We start from the raw sequence: 16,832 nt of genomic DNA on the forward strand, positions 1-16,832 counted from the left end.
AACTGTAGCATAATATGCAAGGTTTGATTTCAGGGGTGAAAAAATGCTATCTGGGATTCTGTAACTATCACATATGCTTGCCATACTATATGGAAGTGAAGCCAGTCCCACTCAGCCCTTATTGACACATAAACAATGCTCTCATTTTCTATATCTCCAGTAAATACTAAAGAATTTAACTGGAATTTTGCAAAATGAAAAAAATTCAAAAAAGGATTATAGGCATGATTTTCCACGAATGGTTCTCTCCAACCTACTCTTAAGGTAAGGTACAGTATTTCCAAAAGTAGAGGCAAATATTCTATTAATTAATAATGGGCAAAAAATGTCTCACTGCCAGCTGGTAGAACCCATGTGCCAAGGAAAAGTATCCTTAAAAAGGAACTTTGTTGACTTCTTCTAACTAAGAAATGCTACAAAAACACCTGGACTTTGTCATATCCACCAAGGTTACATTTTCTTTGGCGTTCACCTCACTAATCCTGCTCAAGCAAGCTGAAGCTGGCTGACAACTTCATGTTCTCATAGCTATCTTTAATTTAGAAAGAGATCTGTCTCCTCACTTTCCAAAGAGAAGAGCCTACAACCCTTGTAAAAACTGTATAAGAAGAGAAGGTCAAATTTTCAAAAATCTTCTACCACTACTATCTAAGGTGCACAACATTCTGCACTCTCCTGCACTGACAACAGGCTACTTCTTGCCTCCCCTTTTTATTGCTTTGGTATGAACAGGGGAGACATTGTGACACAGGAAAAACTGTATTTTATGCTCAGTTCTAGCAGCTTTCCGACAGAAGCAACTGCACGGAAAGTAAAGCCCATCCTTTAAAATTTGTGATGGAGCATGTCTAGCACATATGGAAACTTCATAGACTTTACCAGCCAGTGTCTGCCAAGTTTTTAATGAGTGTGTAGAAAAATTATTTTCAGATGTTTACAATCCAACTAAATTTAGGTGTCTTATCCTGTGAAGAGTCAAAGATACAGGAACCAACCTGTTGTCAATCTTCATGCTCCCTGAACTGTGGAACTTCAGACTAACATAATCATAGGAATTGCCTTTAATATATGTGAATGTATGTATTTTTCCTGAATATGCCATTAAAAGAGGGAGAATACAATAAAATAAAATAATTAGATTTAGGAAGACATATGAGCTGGAGAATTTTTTCTTAACAATCATGAAAATGGAATCTAGAACCCAACAATAGAAGTCAAGCAATTATAATACTGGTCGGTGCTATCAATGGTGGCTACAATGAATAACCTTATAGACTTCACATAAACTGGGAGAAAAATTGTTGCAGTATTAGAACTATTGTATATTTCTCACCTGTCACTCTTAGAAACCCTCTTTTCAGACTTCTCTAATTCTTCAGCTGTGAATACTGCAGCTTAAAACTGTATGGAATTATGTTTCTGCAATTTGTTACATCACTTATACACTAGGGAAATTATATAAATAACTAGATTAACATGGTTATAAAACTCAGGAGTTCAGAATTAGACAAAAATATTCCTTCTGTACCTACAAAGGTCTTTCAAGTTACAATTTTTGAAACTGCAGAACCTAAAATAAAAAAAGTTACTATCATCTCAAAGAACCTTTTACTTAATATTTAACTTAATACTTTCAAGTGGCATATATGCACACCAATTTTGAAGTTTGTTAGCACTGAAGCACAAGTCAATTTCAAGCAAAATAACTTTTTTTAATTGTGATATTATAAAAAAAGTTTATCTCTGATAACTACATTACCACTAAAGGAGTCATTTACAAATACTCAATTAATTTAAAGTTTCAACACTGCTTCCTTGCTTAATTTTCATGCTTATATAGGATGAAGCAATGAAGTGCTAAACTTTTGTTGTTACAGTATAAAACATCAAAGAACTCGGCACAGTTAAGGACTAATCTCAGCTCAGAGGAGCTTCTGTACTTCCTAAACTGGACTATCTGATTCAACTTTTATAGTTTCATTATGCTGAAGTACTCATCTTCAAAGAGTGAAATGGGAAAATGGTAGGCACCTCTGGGTTTTAAGAGTTCCAAAGCATATGAAAACCTGTATGAGACAATCAGGTAGCTGGGGAACTGCAAACCTTGCATCTCCTCTGGGAAACAGGAACCAAAGGCAGCTGTTAAGTCTGACAAATTCTTAAATGTTTTTAAAGCTTACAGACATAAACCAGCTTAGTGCTTAGCCAGATTAATGCTTCAATGGTTGCTTAATCGTTTACTATGCATAGTGTTTGTGAATGCTGCAGTGTTAAATTGGCCAAGCTCTAAAGACAGTTTACATAATCAAGCATTAAACTTCAAGTAGATAAGCAAGGTCATTGCTGCCCCTAGCGCCAAGAAGAGCTCCTAAGTACTGTAAGATTTCTGGCCTAGTTAGCGTGTTTTCAAAGTTCTTACTGGACTGTCTCGACAATTATAAAAGCCTACTTCTCTATGGAAAAACTGAGGAATTTTACAAGAGAAAAGCAGCAGTGTTCTCTTTTTCTCTGATTTTTTTTAAGATCTGTAAGAAAGAAATAAAAAAATATACTTGTTCCAAAAACTGTTCCCACTAAGCTCTAAATCACCAACATATAAGCAAACCACAGTTGCATGGGAAAAACACTCATGGATTTAACACATACCATGTAAATAACCAGCTTAAAATTGTTCTGTTTGTCTTTACGAAGTATCTAGTGCAAAACACCAAACATTTCAGGGTCTATCTTATATGATAACATCTTTTTATGATACATATTAGAGCTGCTCATTTTGACAAGAGACTTTTTTTTTACTAGGTCTTGTGAAGTCTCTGTGACATTTTCTGATACATTTTGGTAACAAATAATTTGACATTCAGTAAACATATTCTCAGAAAAAAACTCACAGCAAGCTAGCCATACTACCCTCAAAGGCCAGAGAAGGAGATGAAAATATACCTAGTTTTCTAGAACTACTACTTCAGATCGCACTGCTCACATGATCCCTATTTAGACTTTTTCCCTCTGCTCCATCAGTGTACACTTTACGGCCATATGTATGCCTTTATCCTTTTTCTGCTTTCCATTTGAAAACAGAAACAACAGAATAAGATCAACCATCCATTAGTCAACTTTGACAACACAAAATGTCTCAGAACAGCAGAAGAAACATGGACCATGCAATCCATGTGGGCAGTACATTTTCAAGAAACATAGGTATCCACAAGGCATGAAACCAATCTGTCTTATTTAATCCACACAGATTCATAGTTTCTTATACTGCAAAGCTAGCAGATATCATAAAGTTTCACTTCTTCTAAACCCTAGCCATTAAATTTCCCCTAGTTTCTCTTATTAAGACAATTAACACGTAATGATTAAAGTTCATCTTCCAGAAGTGTTTCCAATCTTATGCTGAAAACATCCAGACATACAGAATTCATGTATTAGTTTGTTTCCGTATCGGGCAGAGGGATGGGGTAAAGATTTTGATTAAAGACAGATTGGCCAGAATTTTCTACAAATTGTGACACCTTGACTCTGGTTTGATAATTGCGCTCTGAGAGAAGTACCTGATAACAGAAAATGACAAACAGCATGAACTGAAAAGAAAATCTTTCTTCCACATGATTTAAATACCCCAGGAGCTTTCTCCCAAAGGAAAAAAAAAATTTATTGCTTGAATCTACTTAAAAAAGCCAAGTTCTTAAAAGTATCATGACACTAGCTGTACACAAAGTCACTGTCAGTTTTGAAACTTGCCTCATATTGCAGGTACCAATTTCTATCTATTTCTATTCGCTAATGGATATCGTAAAACTGCCAGAAATAAACGGATACAGAATGTCTAGTAACACATGAATTCTAATATTTTCACTGTAGTATCTAGAGAATCAGACATGCTCTGTAAGGAGTCCTGAAGACATTCAGCTGTCTAAAGGTAGGAGGGTTTTTGTTTTGTTGCATGAGAAAGAGTATTTGTTATATGAAACACTGCTCTTCACTGGTACCAAATATGGGCCTGTGATAAGTTTTCTTGTTCCCTAGGTTCACTCACCTTCTAGAGAAACCATTAATTCTGTGAATGTAAAGGCAGTTGAAGCTGATTTCACCCACTTGGGCTAGATTAGACTAATACAGGCTGGAGAGCAAGCCAATGGAAACCAAAGATAGGATGAATTGAATTTTGCTGGTATTTTCTGAAATCTGCTGATATAAGGACGTTTTCTGAGAAAAGAGAATCCTGAAACATTCAGGTTGAATGAGCAAATTGTGAAAAGTTTGACCAGCGCAGTCAGGGGTAGGGTTAAAATCCATAAAAAAAGAACAAAAAGGGTAATTGTATGAGAAGGAAACAGCAGGACAGCAACATAGGGAATAACATCAAGAAGAGTAAGGGGCTTTGTTTCCTCTGATAGAAAAATAGACTGTCATGAGGAATTCAGCCAGCACTCAGGACTCAGGGCCTTGTCTGCGCAAGCACTGCTTAGGTAAGCAGGTTAAGATCACTAAACTATCTTGTGCTTGTCACAAAAAGCACAGAAGTTAATGCCGAGATTAATAAGAACGTTTGCAACTCTCACAGCTATTGCTGTAGTCTCTCCAATCTGCCATCTCAATTCACTGTCATTGAACTGTTCATATCTATTTATAATTTATTCTTCATGATCACAAGAGCTAGAAATTTTTTTTTTGTTTAATTTATTTCAAAGGAAAACTCTAATCTAGAAATAAAGGAGTTATTTCATGAACTGTGGTTCAGAGAAATCCTGGAAGCACCTAGTACGAGATAAAAGCCAAAAAGGCCGAAATTCATGAATTTTTTTTTACCAGGATAACAACAGTTTTGAGGTTTGGATAAATCAGGCTAGATTACGCAAAGGGAGCTCACATAATACCAAGTTTCACCTGAACAAAAAAACCCAGTACTGACTATGTCAAGTATTTTAATTACAGTAAAAGATCTTTCACAATACCATCTGGAATACGAGAAACATTCATCACTGTAAAAAAATCTCCTTTTTAAACACGTGATCGGTAAAGGATACTAATTTTTTAATTACCTCTGTTAGTGAAAAGCAGCACAGTCATAAAGTTTAGTTCATTAGACTAGAATTTTCAAAGTTATTTTATCCTTCTACCAGGGAAGTGCAAAATTATATTTGTAATACTACTACACTGACTTGTAATACTACTACACTGACTGACTCATGCTGAGCAGACAAATAGCTCTTTCCAGCCTTTCTCTGGCTGGAGAAAAGATTTATTTTAGCCATATTCTGACACATGGCACACAGAACATCATCTCCTTTTAACAGCCGAGCCTCACTGGCTTTATAATTTGGTTGAGAACAGCATTTTATGAGCTAATTCTGTACCAGAGTACAGAATTAACTGGGCAGTCTCTGATTGCTAAGTCTGTTTCTAGAGTTTTAATTTCCATTTGGTATTTTTTCCAAAGACATGTATTACTGCATGTTTACAAATGACTGAGACTAAGGGAAGGAATATGAAAAATGACTTTAAAAATATTGAAAAAAATGAAAAAGTGTATTTAATAAGCTTACAATTGTATAATATTCTCAAAAACATTTTACTTTAAATGTACAGTTTTCTTATAAATAGCATACTAAGCATCTTCAATTAAAAAACTACAATAAAAAAAGATGAAAATGAAAACAGCTGTTTGACCAACCTTTATGTCTATGAGATCCATCCATGTCAGAAAACTCAATATGATTTTCATCAGCCCAATACAGTCTACGGTTGACATAATCTATTGTAAGAGCCATAGGTCTAGATATCTGTGTTTCTATGACAACTGTTTGACTGCTGCCATCCATACCAACACGGCCAATGTGAGGATACTCACAGCAATCAATCCAGTACAAGTACCTATAAAATAAAATCAACAGTTACTTTGTTTAGAGATGCAATAGCAACAATAATACATAATCAGTTTATTTAGCTTGTTTAAAGGATAACTCAGTAATTCTTCCACAATACTGCCATCTTTCAGGTAGGTTTTTTTCTTATCTACAGGTGAGATGGCATAATAAACACCGCTTACACATCTTAGATCGCTAATATTCAGTGTAGCTAAAAGTCAGATAATAAATAACTAATTAATGATTCCTATCTCCTGCTTTTCTAAAAATAGTTTAAATGTAAAATTAGGATTAAACAATGCATTAATGCAAAATGGTTGCTTCATACCCAGCTTGAGGATCTAATGACAGATCTCTAGGAAACTTCACCCTTTTATTCACGAGGACAGTAGGGTATAAGCCATTGAGTTTAGACACCTCAATAATTCTCTTTTCAGTATCGGACCAATAGAGATTCTTCCCAATCCAATCGACGGCCAAAGCATTGGGAACAGCTGTATTGTGTACTACCTAGAAAAGTAAAGATTACATAAATTAACCATTTAAATACTGGGGAAAACAGCAACAATTCCAGAGCTAAATATTTCAGAATATTAACAGGTTGGATATAGGATACAGTGACATGCAACATGAGAAAAATCAGATAATATTCCATGACACTTCTGAAGTAATGACATTTCTTATTTAATTTAGTTTCTTATAATAAGGCAGAATGGAGATGTGGGAAGATCAAATTATCAACTTCCCTGGATGATGCACTACATTTTAACAATTTTATGTCTTTCATTTTTCAACTTCTTTAACTTTTTAATTTTTCTTCTGTCTAATTAAAAAAAAAAAAGATTTTCTTTATCCTTTACTCCTCTGTTCATTCTTTACAGAACAGAATGGAGATGAGGTTTCTCCCTCTGTACTATGCCCTCAAATTTGTCTGCTTAGCTCACCTCTTCCTTCACCAGCCTACACTGGCATATATTTCATCTTCATATATTACAGTGGTGCTATATGTCATCATGACAGACATGCTGTAAGCATACTTATTTGGAAGGTAAATATTGTGCTCTTATTTCCAATATTTGTTTTGTGAAAGAAAGAAACTTTCTAATTCTAGTTCAATTTCAAAACTACCGAAGAAATGAACTAATTCAGTGCTCTGCTAAAAAAAACGATGCACTACTGACTAGGGATATGTCATTCTCAAAATTTTTATCTGAATAATGCTGAGACTCAAATAAATGACTCTAAACATACATGATTAAAAAGCTCAGGATGATAGTATAACTCAATCTTCCTTGGCTGGTAGTGCTTCACATTAACTCTACTCAACTGACATGTGAATATCCCCAGTAACCAGAAAATCAGAGTCCAACCTCTAAGCTGATCCCAATTCCTAATTAGATCTATGTAAGTAGAACGTAAGAAAAAAAAGAAATCACAGAGAGTAGCAGAGCAATACTTGACAATATTTAAGATTTTTTTAAGTACTGATAATGACTTTACTTATACAGTATATATTTTAACTTATTTTCATCTTCACCACTAAAAGCATGTACGCTGGAGTATAAACTTTACACATAACCCTGATAGTGTACAACTGACTGCACTATTTACAATTTTATTTACCATTTGAAGATGCTGAAAAGCCTTAAAAATAAAATGGGATACTGTGAGATATTTTACTCCAGTTTTATGTTTATGAATATGTAAAAATATCCTTTCAGGTTGTTAACTTATTTACCATCTTATAAAATCTTCTTAAAACTAAATCCAAACGTGCACCAATTTTTTCATAGGGATAGAATATTTCATTTCCCAATACTAAGAGCTTTACTTCAAAAGCTTGATGTGCTCTACCACCTTCACTGTTTTATAAAGCTGCAATTCCAGCCATCTGCAATGTAATATGCGACATTTCAGGTAGAAATGGATAGCTCTGCAAACTTATTTTGTGATTTAGCCACGCTGTCTGGAAGTATCAACCACAGGAATTAGTCTCTTCTCTCTGATGACTTTTTCTCTGAAGGGTCACTTTAAAATTTATTCCAGTCACTAAGATTATCAGTGTGACATTTAATGTATACATTCCAGCATACTACAGCATTCGCTTAGTGACAAATTTCATTTCAAACTATAATACTATATATAAACATTGTGTTAATGTTTGAACTCAATTCTTTGAAATTTTGTCACTTCAACTGCATAAGTATCTCCTCCATTATCAGACACAGAAGAAAAATGAGATACCACCAGTTTTGCTAGACCAAGGAAGCCAAAGTATGCTGAAAAGATGCTGGCTTCTAAAAGGAAAGTCCTAGGCAATATATACTGCTCCTTCTGAATAGTAATGTTTACACTAAATAGTAAATAGTAAACCAAGAAGTATGAAGGGAATAAAATAAGAAATTCATACTTCAAGGGAAAAGGTGGCCAAAACCAAAACCTTCTCTTTCATTAAAAAAAATTACCAGAATACTCGCTTTATAATAGCAATTGTTAAACGTAACATATTAAAATGTATGTCTAAGAGATATCAAGTTACCATTTTGCACTTGATAAAAATTACTGACAGAGTATCAGAGAGCTACATAATTCTTGATAAATTTTACATACAATTTTTAGCTTTCAGAGACTAAATCTGGGCCAAGGTTTTCCGCAAAATGAACCGAAATGGTCATGTAAAAACTGTATGCACTTATTTTCATAAATTTTGCTTTGCATTTCCTGGTATCCTATTAAAGTAAAAAACAATCCATCAGGATTTTTCTGTACTTTTTCTGTAAATCTCAATATATTGACACTTTTTCTGTAAATTTCAAAGTATTACTGAAGGAAAACAAAATAACGCTCTTCATATCCCCAGCCTAATTTTCTTCTCATGTTTGCTCAAATTGCAGAAATTTTTCTTAAAAAAATGTAAGTATTACTGAGTCATTAGAAACCAGTTGGGTATTTTTTGTACTCTCCCACCTGGCAATTACAATATGTTGACAGAGACTGATTCTTCTTGAGAGAGTAAGATTAGAAAGAAAAGGTCTGTGAACATCCCCAGCTTCCCCTCACCACTATCAACGTTCCCCAAAACAAAATATGGACTCATCCACAGTGAATAAGAAGCTGAGTAAGATGCTTTGTACCACGTCTAAAGAAAATAAATATGATCTAAGGATTCAAGGAATTTTGTCAGAATCCCACATTTTCCTGTATCCTATTGTTTGAAGGCAATTTTTCACAAGGACTCACTAGAACTTTTGAGTTTATGCTAGATTTTAGTTTCATTTGCAACAGAAACAGAGTTAAATAACTTACGCTCATTCGCATTCTTTTTAGTTCTGAGAACCGTTATTACTGTGTGGAGGACGGAAACAAGGCCAGCTGGCACTAGGCATTTTGAAACCTTAACCCTTAGAAAGACTAAGGTCAGTGTGTGCTCTGAGTATCTGAGTCAGTCCATCCACTAAGTTGGAAATGAAAACCAAACCTCTTCTCTCTGTATCCTCTGCTGGTGTACAACGAGGAAATAAAAATTTGAAGGATATGTTATTGCTCATTTGTTCCTTCTCTAAGAGGAAGATCAGATATAAGAGAGTAAGCAAAGAAGAATTCCTTATTATTCACCAGAAATCCAACAAAAATAGTCATGTAAGTCATATGCATAATAATGGATTTGTGAACTTATTTCACTACAGAGACAGAAGAGACAGGCTGTGCAGAAATGACAACAGTTTTACCCTGGATTATTGAAAGCAAAGACACTGAGTTCTTTTCACTATCAGTGCAGTGCAGCTGAGACAAATATAAATGGAAGACCTTATGAAGAAATACTGTGTTAGTGTATTTATACAGCTTACATACTTATACCTGTCTTTTTTCTCTAGCTTGCTGTAAACCATACTGAACTGCCAGTTCAGTCAACTGCCAGTTAAGTTATATACAATTCAGCTCATAAATGCAGTCCTCTTAGTCCTTATCTTTATTTCAAATAAAACACAAAAAGAAAAAGGCAATTAAATTTTATGAGGACCTGCTAGTTCATTCTGTGTATATGTATGTATATATCCAAAACTCATAGTTTGGGTTGCAACATGAAGACAAATTTCCCAAAACACTCAATTAAATTTAATTCTAGTAGTGACACTATTAATCCCCAGTTACCTTGATGTCACTTCCATTCAAGCACATTCTGTTTATGCGACTGCCATTTGGTCTGCTGGAATCAATCCAATAGATGAATTCTTCTCTATAGTCAAAGTCTATTGCAATCACATTGTTCAACCCCTAAAAATGGAAAAAATAAGTCCACTTATTGAAATATGCTTAACTGAATACAAACTATTTAATAGCATTCAAAATGCAAAATATACTGCATATAGTATTTAAAATGTTTTATTCTGAGTACATATTTTTGAAGTACCTATGTTTTATGTTTCCATATATTAGTCCTAAACAGAGTAAGAAATAAAAATTGTAACAGTAGTATATAACTACAAAGAACTTACTCTTAAAACACAGATGATGTATGAAACTAAATGAAACTCTTGCATTTTCCTTCCAAATATTAAAATGCACTTTAAGAGTATACATTTCCACTTTTACTCAATTTCTTAATTACCACCTGGGGTAATTAATTCCCTTTCTCTAGTTTACTTTGGTAAACTAGAGAAAGGGAAAAAATTCTGTGACAAATTCCACCAAATGTAAGCCTTAGAATACCATCTTATTTAGGAATGGAAGTAAAATGCCATCCCATGTAGGAACGACAGCTCTTTGGAGAATGTGAAAGCATTCATTTAAACAAATAAACTCAAAAATAGCACAAAATTTATTATCTTCAGAGGTTACTTTTTTCTATTAGTGTATATTACTCAGGAATTCCAAACCGTGAACCTGAAAAAAGCATGAATTTTTACTCCTGAATAAGAAGGATTTTGACTTTCAGATGCTGTATTACATGTGGCATATATGTAAAATGTGAAGGCTAGAGATTAAGCAGGCATCTGGGAGTCTCCTGCAGTCATGCCTTAAGCCAGGTTTTGATCCTGACTGCGTTCAAAGGAGGACCCTTTCCTCCTTGTCTGAGATTAGGAAAAACCCTGCTCCATGATCTGTTTAACATTCTGACATGTAGTTAAATCTCAGTTATTTTTAAGACTTTCCAAAGATGTTGTTATCAATTAAAGATGAAGCAGCACTGGTAAAAAGAAGAGATGCAGTTTGGAATCCTTTTATAACCACAGGATCAACGCAATTAGTTCTATTATCAGCCCAGTAACGTATTCTCAGGTAGATCGGCAACCTCCCTCATTAATGTAAAGTTCATAGCTGTACAGGGAAAATACTGGACTAGCCAACTTTAAAATAAACTACTGAGAAGAGTAACATTTAAACGTGTTGAAAGTGAGATGCAAGTTGATCTACAAACTGTATTACAGTTTAATATGGTAAATCTGTCTTTTGACCAAAAGCATGATTAGGTTGCACAGACCATAATTAAGGAAAGCCTGATACAATACAGCGTGGGAAGACCACTCTCCTTTTTCAAAAATCACACATCCATGCACCCAGCATTTTTGTACAACATACTGCAGTTCTGTTAGTCACAGTAACTGTACTACAAAACAATTTTTTCTTTTAAATTGTCTTTTTCTACTGTTAGTACACATGCCTCTACAGGTCATCCCCTGCCCCAAATTCTTAAGAAAGGGGATAGCACATGGATGAATACAAAAGACTATCCAGGATTTATAACATTTTAGAAAGCAAAGTAAATACATTTGTGAAAGACAGGTCTATATATTTTAAACACTAAAAACTTCTTAAGTATCCAGACTGATAAAGAAAACAAGACTGCCTACAAGTGTTTGATTTTAAGTGCTTTCTTTATTCTGGAGAATTTTACTTCCAATACTTATCAAAACATCAACTGCAGGTAAAATTATCTCAGTACATCTGTAGTAAATTTCTCTGTCCAGATAACACCTCCTCTTCCTGCTCTTTATGTCACTTTTAAGTCCTCCTAGCATAACTCTTTATCTTTTCTCAAGTAATCCGATTTTATAAGGACTAGTGAAACTTTTAGATGTCATCAGCTATGTTAAGTCTCTCATCTCAAAGCTGTGTGTTCGTTTGTTTCTATTACACATAGCATATATAGTCATGAGGTGTGTTCCTTGGCATCCCACTTAAAAAAAAAAAAAAAAAAACAAACAAACAAACAAAAAGCCAGCTAAAATCACTAAAGCTCAATTCTCTGTCTACTCTCTCTGGGGAAACCCTGGGAGTTTGATGACTACGGAAGAAGGAAATGGCTAAGGAACATACATGAAACACGTAATTCAAACAGTGGTACTGTTTAGATATATTTGAAAAAAAAAAAAGAGAGGAAAAAGCTGGCACAGAACAATTTAGAGGACAGTGAATGAACTCCTACTTTCAGCTCCCCTATTTTGAGCTTACACTGAACAGCTGTTAGAATGACAAAGCACAGATCAAATACATAGAGAATGGTGGTTTTCCCCTTTGACAGAGCAGTTATGGCATTTGCCTTCATCTAGCAAGAGGTCTAAGAAAGGGTTAGACCCCATCCATCAAAACATTACAAGGACAAAAAGATGTCCTCATGAGAAAGACAGTCCACCTGTTCTGCTGGTATAGCTCCCCTTTTCACTTTCAAATCTGGGTGCTTTTAAAAATGCTGTATTTGTAAGATCTAAGGCCAATAGCTTCAACAGCAGAGGTACGTCTCAGACTAGTGAATTGATGTGATACGGAAACCACAGCTTCTTTTTAGCGGCTGGAGCTACATCATCTCTAGCATACTGGAAAAAGGGGCCCATTAAATTCAAGACTGATGAAGTCCTGAGCAAATCTGTTAGCATCAATCATAAAGAAAACTGACTGTGGCTCCCCTCTTTTTACAGGCTTCTAGTAATAGATATACCAGCAAAAGAGGAGAAAGGCAGTGAGATGTAAATGGGAGGTAATCAGGAGGATTTCAGAAGAACAGACAGACTTTAACATAATGTTTGCTATGCTTAAATAAAGTCAAATGTTCAATGTAAGATGGTTAATTTTTTAACTGCTATTCTGAAGACCTGAACATATCTCTTAAGACCTTAAGATGTATAGCTTACTGACACAAGAAGTCAGAAAAAGCCTAATGCTATTGACCGGCATAACTGATTTTCTAGTCTTTCTACAAGTGCTTAATTAGTATTTAAGGAAATAGATAGCTTTATTAAAACATATTTTTGAAATCTAATCTATGGTAAGTAACTACACTTAGGTGAAGCATAGTGGCAGAGCAAAAACTGTTAAAACAGAAGCTCTGTACTTACTAGGTGATTTTCCATTTTTTGTAGGTTTTTTCAAAGTTTTTTCCTGGTATATTTATAATAATTTAGAAAAAACATGTAAAAATTCAGGTTTAGCCAAAGGTAAATGATTATGTATATAGTAAAACTTGGAATTGTGTTTAAATTGAACAAAAACAGATTTTGGATTCTGACAGTAATTAGCCCAAATAATACATGTCAAGAAAGCTTGTTTTTTCTTTTTGAAAACTAAAACTATACAAATTGTGCAAAACACATTGCGATGGAAGAGGATCACAAATAACACAGATAATTCTTTTTTGGACTTCAGAATGACTGAAGAAACAACTGCCTGAGCCTTAAATCACATCAAATACAGACACAACAGTCAATTTAAAATATTGCAAAAGCTGTGAAGGTACTGCAGTTGTTCTCTGATGCATACAATGCCAATTGTAGGATGACATTTTTCTTAGGTACATACTTTCAATATGAATGAAGGTACTGAGTTAAACTTAGAGCATGTTACTGTGATTATACCTGTTTCAACAAAGTGTAGTTGGATCCATCAGTGCTAATTTTTCTTATTTCATGATGATCAGCCAGAATTAAGAAAGGTTCCTCATCTAAACCCCAGAAGAAAGAATATATTAGACTAGCTTTTACGTTAATTTATGGAAAATCAGGAATACAATGCTGAAATACAGATGGCTTGAAAAATAAATGTTACATGCTCTGATCAATGTTATGGATGAAAGAAATATTTAAAACATTCAAATGTTCCAAGAAAGATCAATGATGCAGTATAAAAATGAACAAAGCAATCAATTAGTATATCTTTCAGTGTAATTTAAATTTTTGCCTTTGTAATATGGGAACCATACTGACTTTTATGCTAATGTAGTATCAGAGATTAAATTTGAAATATATTTCATATCATTTGTTCTAGTTCTTAAATAGCATTAGACAAATAATGAACAAGGAGATTTTCCAATTTCTTGAATTATTTTTAACAATTTCTGAAGGCATAAACTGATCCCTAGCTATAAATGCAAACTGCACATTCCCATACTTTAATATCCAACATTCACTTTCAACTTATTATTAATAAGGAGACTATTATTTGTTACTGTTGCAAACTAAACACATTTTGACCATTGCTTCTTGAAATTTCAACAGTCAAAACATTCTGGAAATAAAGAAACAGAGCAATCTGGACAAACCTAAATTCTCTACCATTAAACTTCAGCCAGATCTGCCTTTTTTCACCCTGGTTTTCTAGTTTATCTGAAAATATTCCTCTAGTTACTCAATCACTCCATCATGTACTTTGAACTTCTCTGACAGTGACATACATAGTAATAATAATAATAAAAACATCATTTTTATCTTTATTTTATCCTTCTTAACAGAGACCTCAGTTGGAATGCAAAAAAATCAACATAACAACAATGGAAAATGTATTTAAGACTTCCTATCTACTGCTTATACATCCTAGGATGTGATGCGTGGTCCAAAATACTCTCTTCTTTTAGTGAATACTTTGTATCACCTTGCACTCCTTTCCTGTTTAACTCTTAAGACATTCTCCAGTTCTTACGTGATCTGAGGCATCAGCCTCAGGACAGACTAAGTTAATGAGTTGTGCAGAAAAGATACTCCGACGCTGCGAAGAGTTCAGAGCAATTTATGCAAGAAGTCAGCGTTAAGCCAGCCATTACACGTTGCCCACTCCTCACCACAGCTATCCTTGCTACAGCACAGCTGTAACTTTGTCAACGTCACTCTTCCAATTTTATATACTACTGCTCCAATATACCACTGTCCTATCACGTGTTTCAGCTCCACCTCCTGAGTGATCTGTGGCTTCTAAATGTACGAGTGATTTGCAAGATGTGAGATAGGTGGAAAGCTAAATCAGATCCTGCCTCTCTCCTGTGCTTCGTCCAATTAGTCAGTGAGGCACCTGAGACAGGAATCTGAGGAAGACAGAGGTTCCAGTCGTCTTGTCATTTAGACAGAAAACAGAACCAGTTTAAATATTAAAAAAAAAAAAAGTGCAAGGCTGGATTAAAGAGGAGTCAAATCGTAAGAGAACTGCCTGCATTATGAAGGAAATCCAGCAAAAGGCAACATTGGACGATTTGTTTCTTTTCTGCCGACCTTTTGCTCCTCCTTTCACTGATCTAATGAATCCTACTGACTGAAACACATCAAAATAACATGAGTGGAATAGAGAGGGGGTAAGGAATTAACCAGTGTTATTATGTATCTTGAACCTTACTGTGCATTACACACATGCAGTGGCTGATTTTATATTTAAGCTGGCTGATTGCTCTGGGACCAATGGAATTGGTAACTTCTATTATATTTTCCTGTTTCCCCTTTTCCTGTGGACACTAGATACACTTAACATACTCGGAAGCTAAAAGGACAGTGTAATATTCTAAAGCTGATAAAATAAACAGCAGCAGTCATCTAAATACTTATTATAAACACATTAATATTATCATCTAACTCAAAAGTAGAAATTAGAAGTGATGTTTTTCAACTTTCCCAATATTTTCTCTAATAAAGTTAGTAATTCAGACTATCATAACACACTGTAACTATTCACCAGAAATTATCTGAGCGCAACACCTACTAAAAATAGAACTTGTATCACGTTCAGAAATTGAATCACCATTCCTAGGGTTGTTGAAAAGCAATGTGCTTCAAAGTAACTTTGCTTATCTTGCATAAATGGGGAACACAGGCATCAGAGCTAGGGCATTGTGCAAACTATTTTGGAAACAGCTGAGGATTAAAAAAAAAAAAAAAAAAAAGTGATACCTGAAAGAGATTTACAGCCATTTAGGTTATCAGGTTGTACTTCATAGCCATCTGCACACAAGCATTTGTAGGTTCCATATGTATTGATGCACTGCTGGCTACAGGGAAACCCAGATGAACATTCATCAATGTCTACACAGGTTTTGCCATCATCCTTCAGCCGGAAGCCAGGCCAGCACTTGCACTGGGAAAAACACATACATTCATTTTGCATTACCAGGTGATTCTGTTTGATATTTTAGTCTACTTATCCTCTTCTGAGTATTTTAGCACCATAAACTTTCTCATTTAACATCAATTTTTCAGGTAACATACAAATTAAATTGCTATTTATACTATTTACTGGAAGGCATAGTTACACTTCTTTTATAATTATAGCTGGTGTAAGTAGCATTCCCACCCTTTCTCTCCCCCTCTCCCCCCCCCCCCCCCCCAATTACCCTCTCCTATAGAATAAGCAATTATTCTTTCTTCCTTATCTGGAAAAAAGGTGAAATAGATATTTTCATAAAATATGGAAAGGATTCTTCTACCAAAATAATGATGAATGGACCCCTTTGGATTTCCTTATTTTAAGGTGGATATGTGTTCCTTGGGAAAGTAGACGTAGAGTTTTAATAATTTTTCTTCAAGCATTGATGACATCTAGCATTCTGTCTAACAGATAGAGTAATGTGAATGAGAACCCTCAAGCTGACTTTTATCAGGGTCTGATGATAATTGTGGTAAGCTGTTTACATCAAATGTGAGAGTGATGCAAAACACAACTAGATAGAAGAAAGTGAGAATGGAAGAGGAAGTTAATATCAAATGATTTAAA

General features: G+C 34.5%; 1 protein-coding gene across 2 annotated transcripts in view; it reads right to left on the bottom strand.

Moving 5' to 3' along the window:
• The window catches only part of LRP1B (LDL receptor related protein 1B), a 741,350-nt gene that overhangs the window by 106,358 nt on the left and 618,160 nt on the right, over positions 1–16,832 (bottom strand). For both annotated transcript variants that reach the window (XM_068949290.1, XM_068949291.1), the window contains 5 exons: positions 16,013–16,196; positions 13,721–13,806; positions 10,023–10,145; positions 6,199–6,380; positions 5,678–5,877 (listed from right to left, as the gene is read on the bottom strand). In XM_068949290.1, the coding sequence (XP_068805391.1) occupies positions 5,678–5,877; positions 6,199–6,380; positions 10,023–10,145; positions 13,721–13,806; positions 16,013–16,196 (775 nt within the window). The remainder of the gene's footprint in view (positions 1–5,677; positions 5,878–6,198; positions 6,381–10,022; positions 10,146–13,720; positions 13,807–16,012; positions 16,197–16,832) is intronic.

Source organism: Struthio camelus, chromosome 6 (assembly GCF_040807025.1).
Source record: "Struthio camelus isolate bStrCam1 chromosome 6, bStrCam1.hap1, whole genome shotgun sequence".
NCBI lineage: Eukaryota > Metazoa > Chordata > Aves > Struthioniformes > Struthionidae > Struthio > Struthio camelus.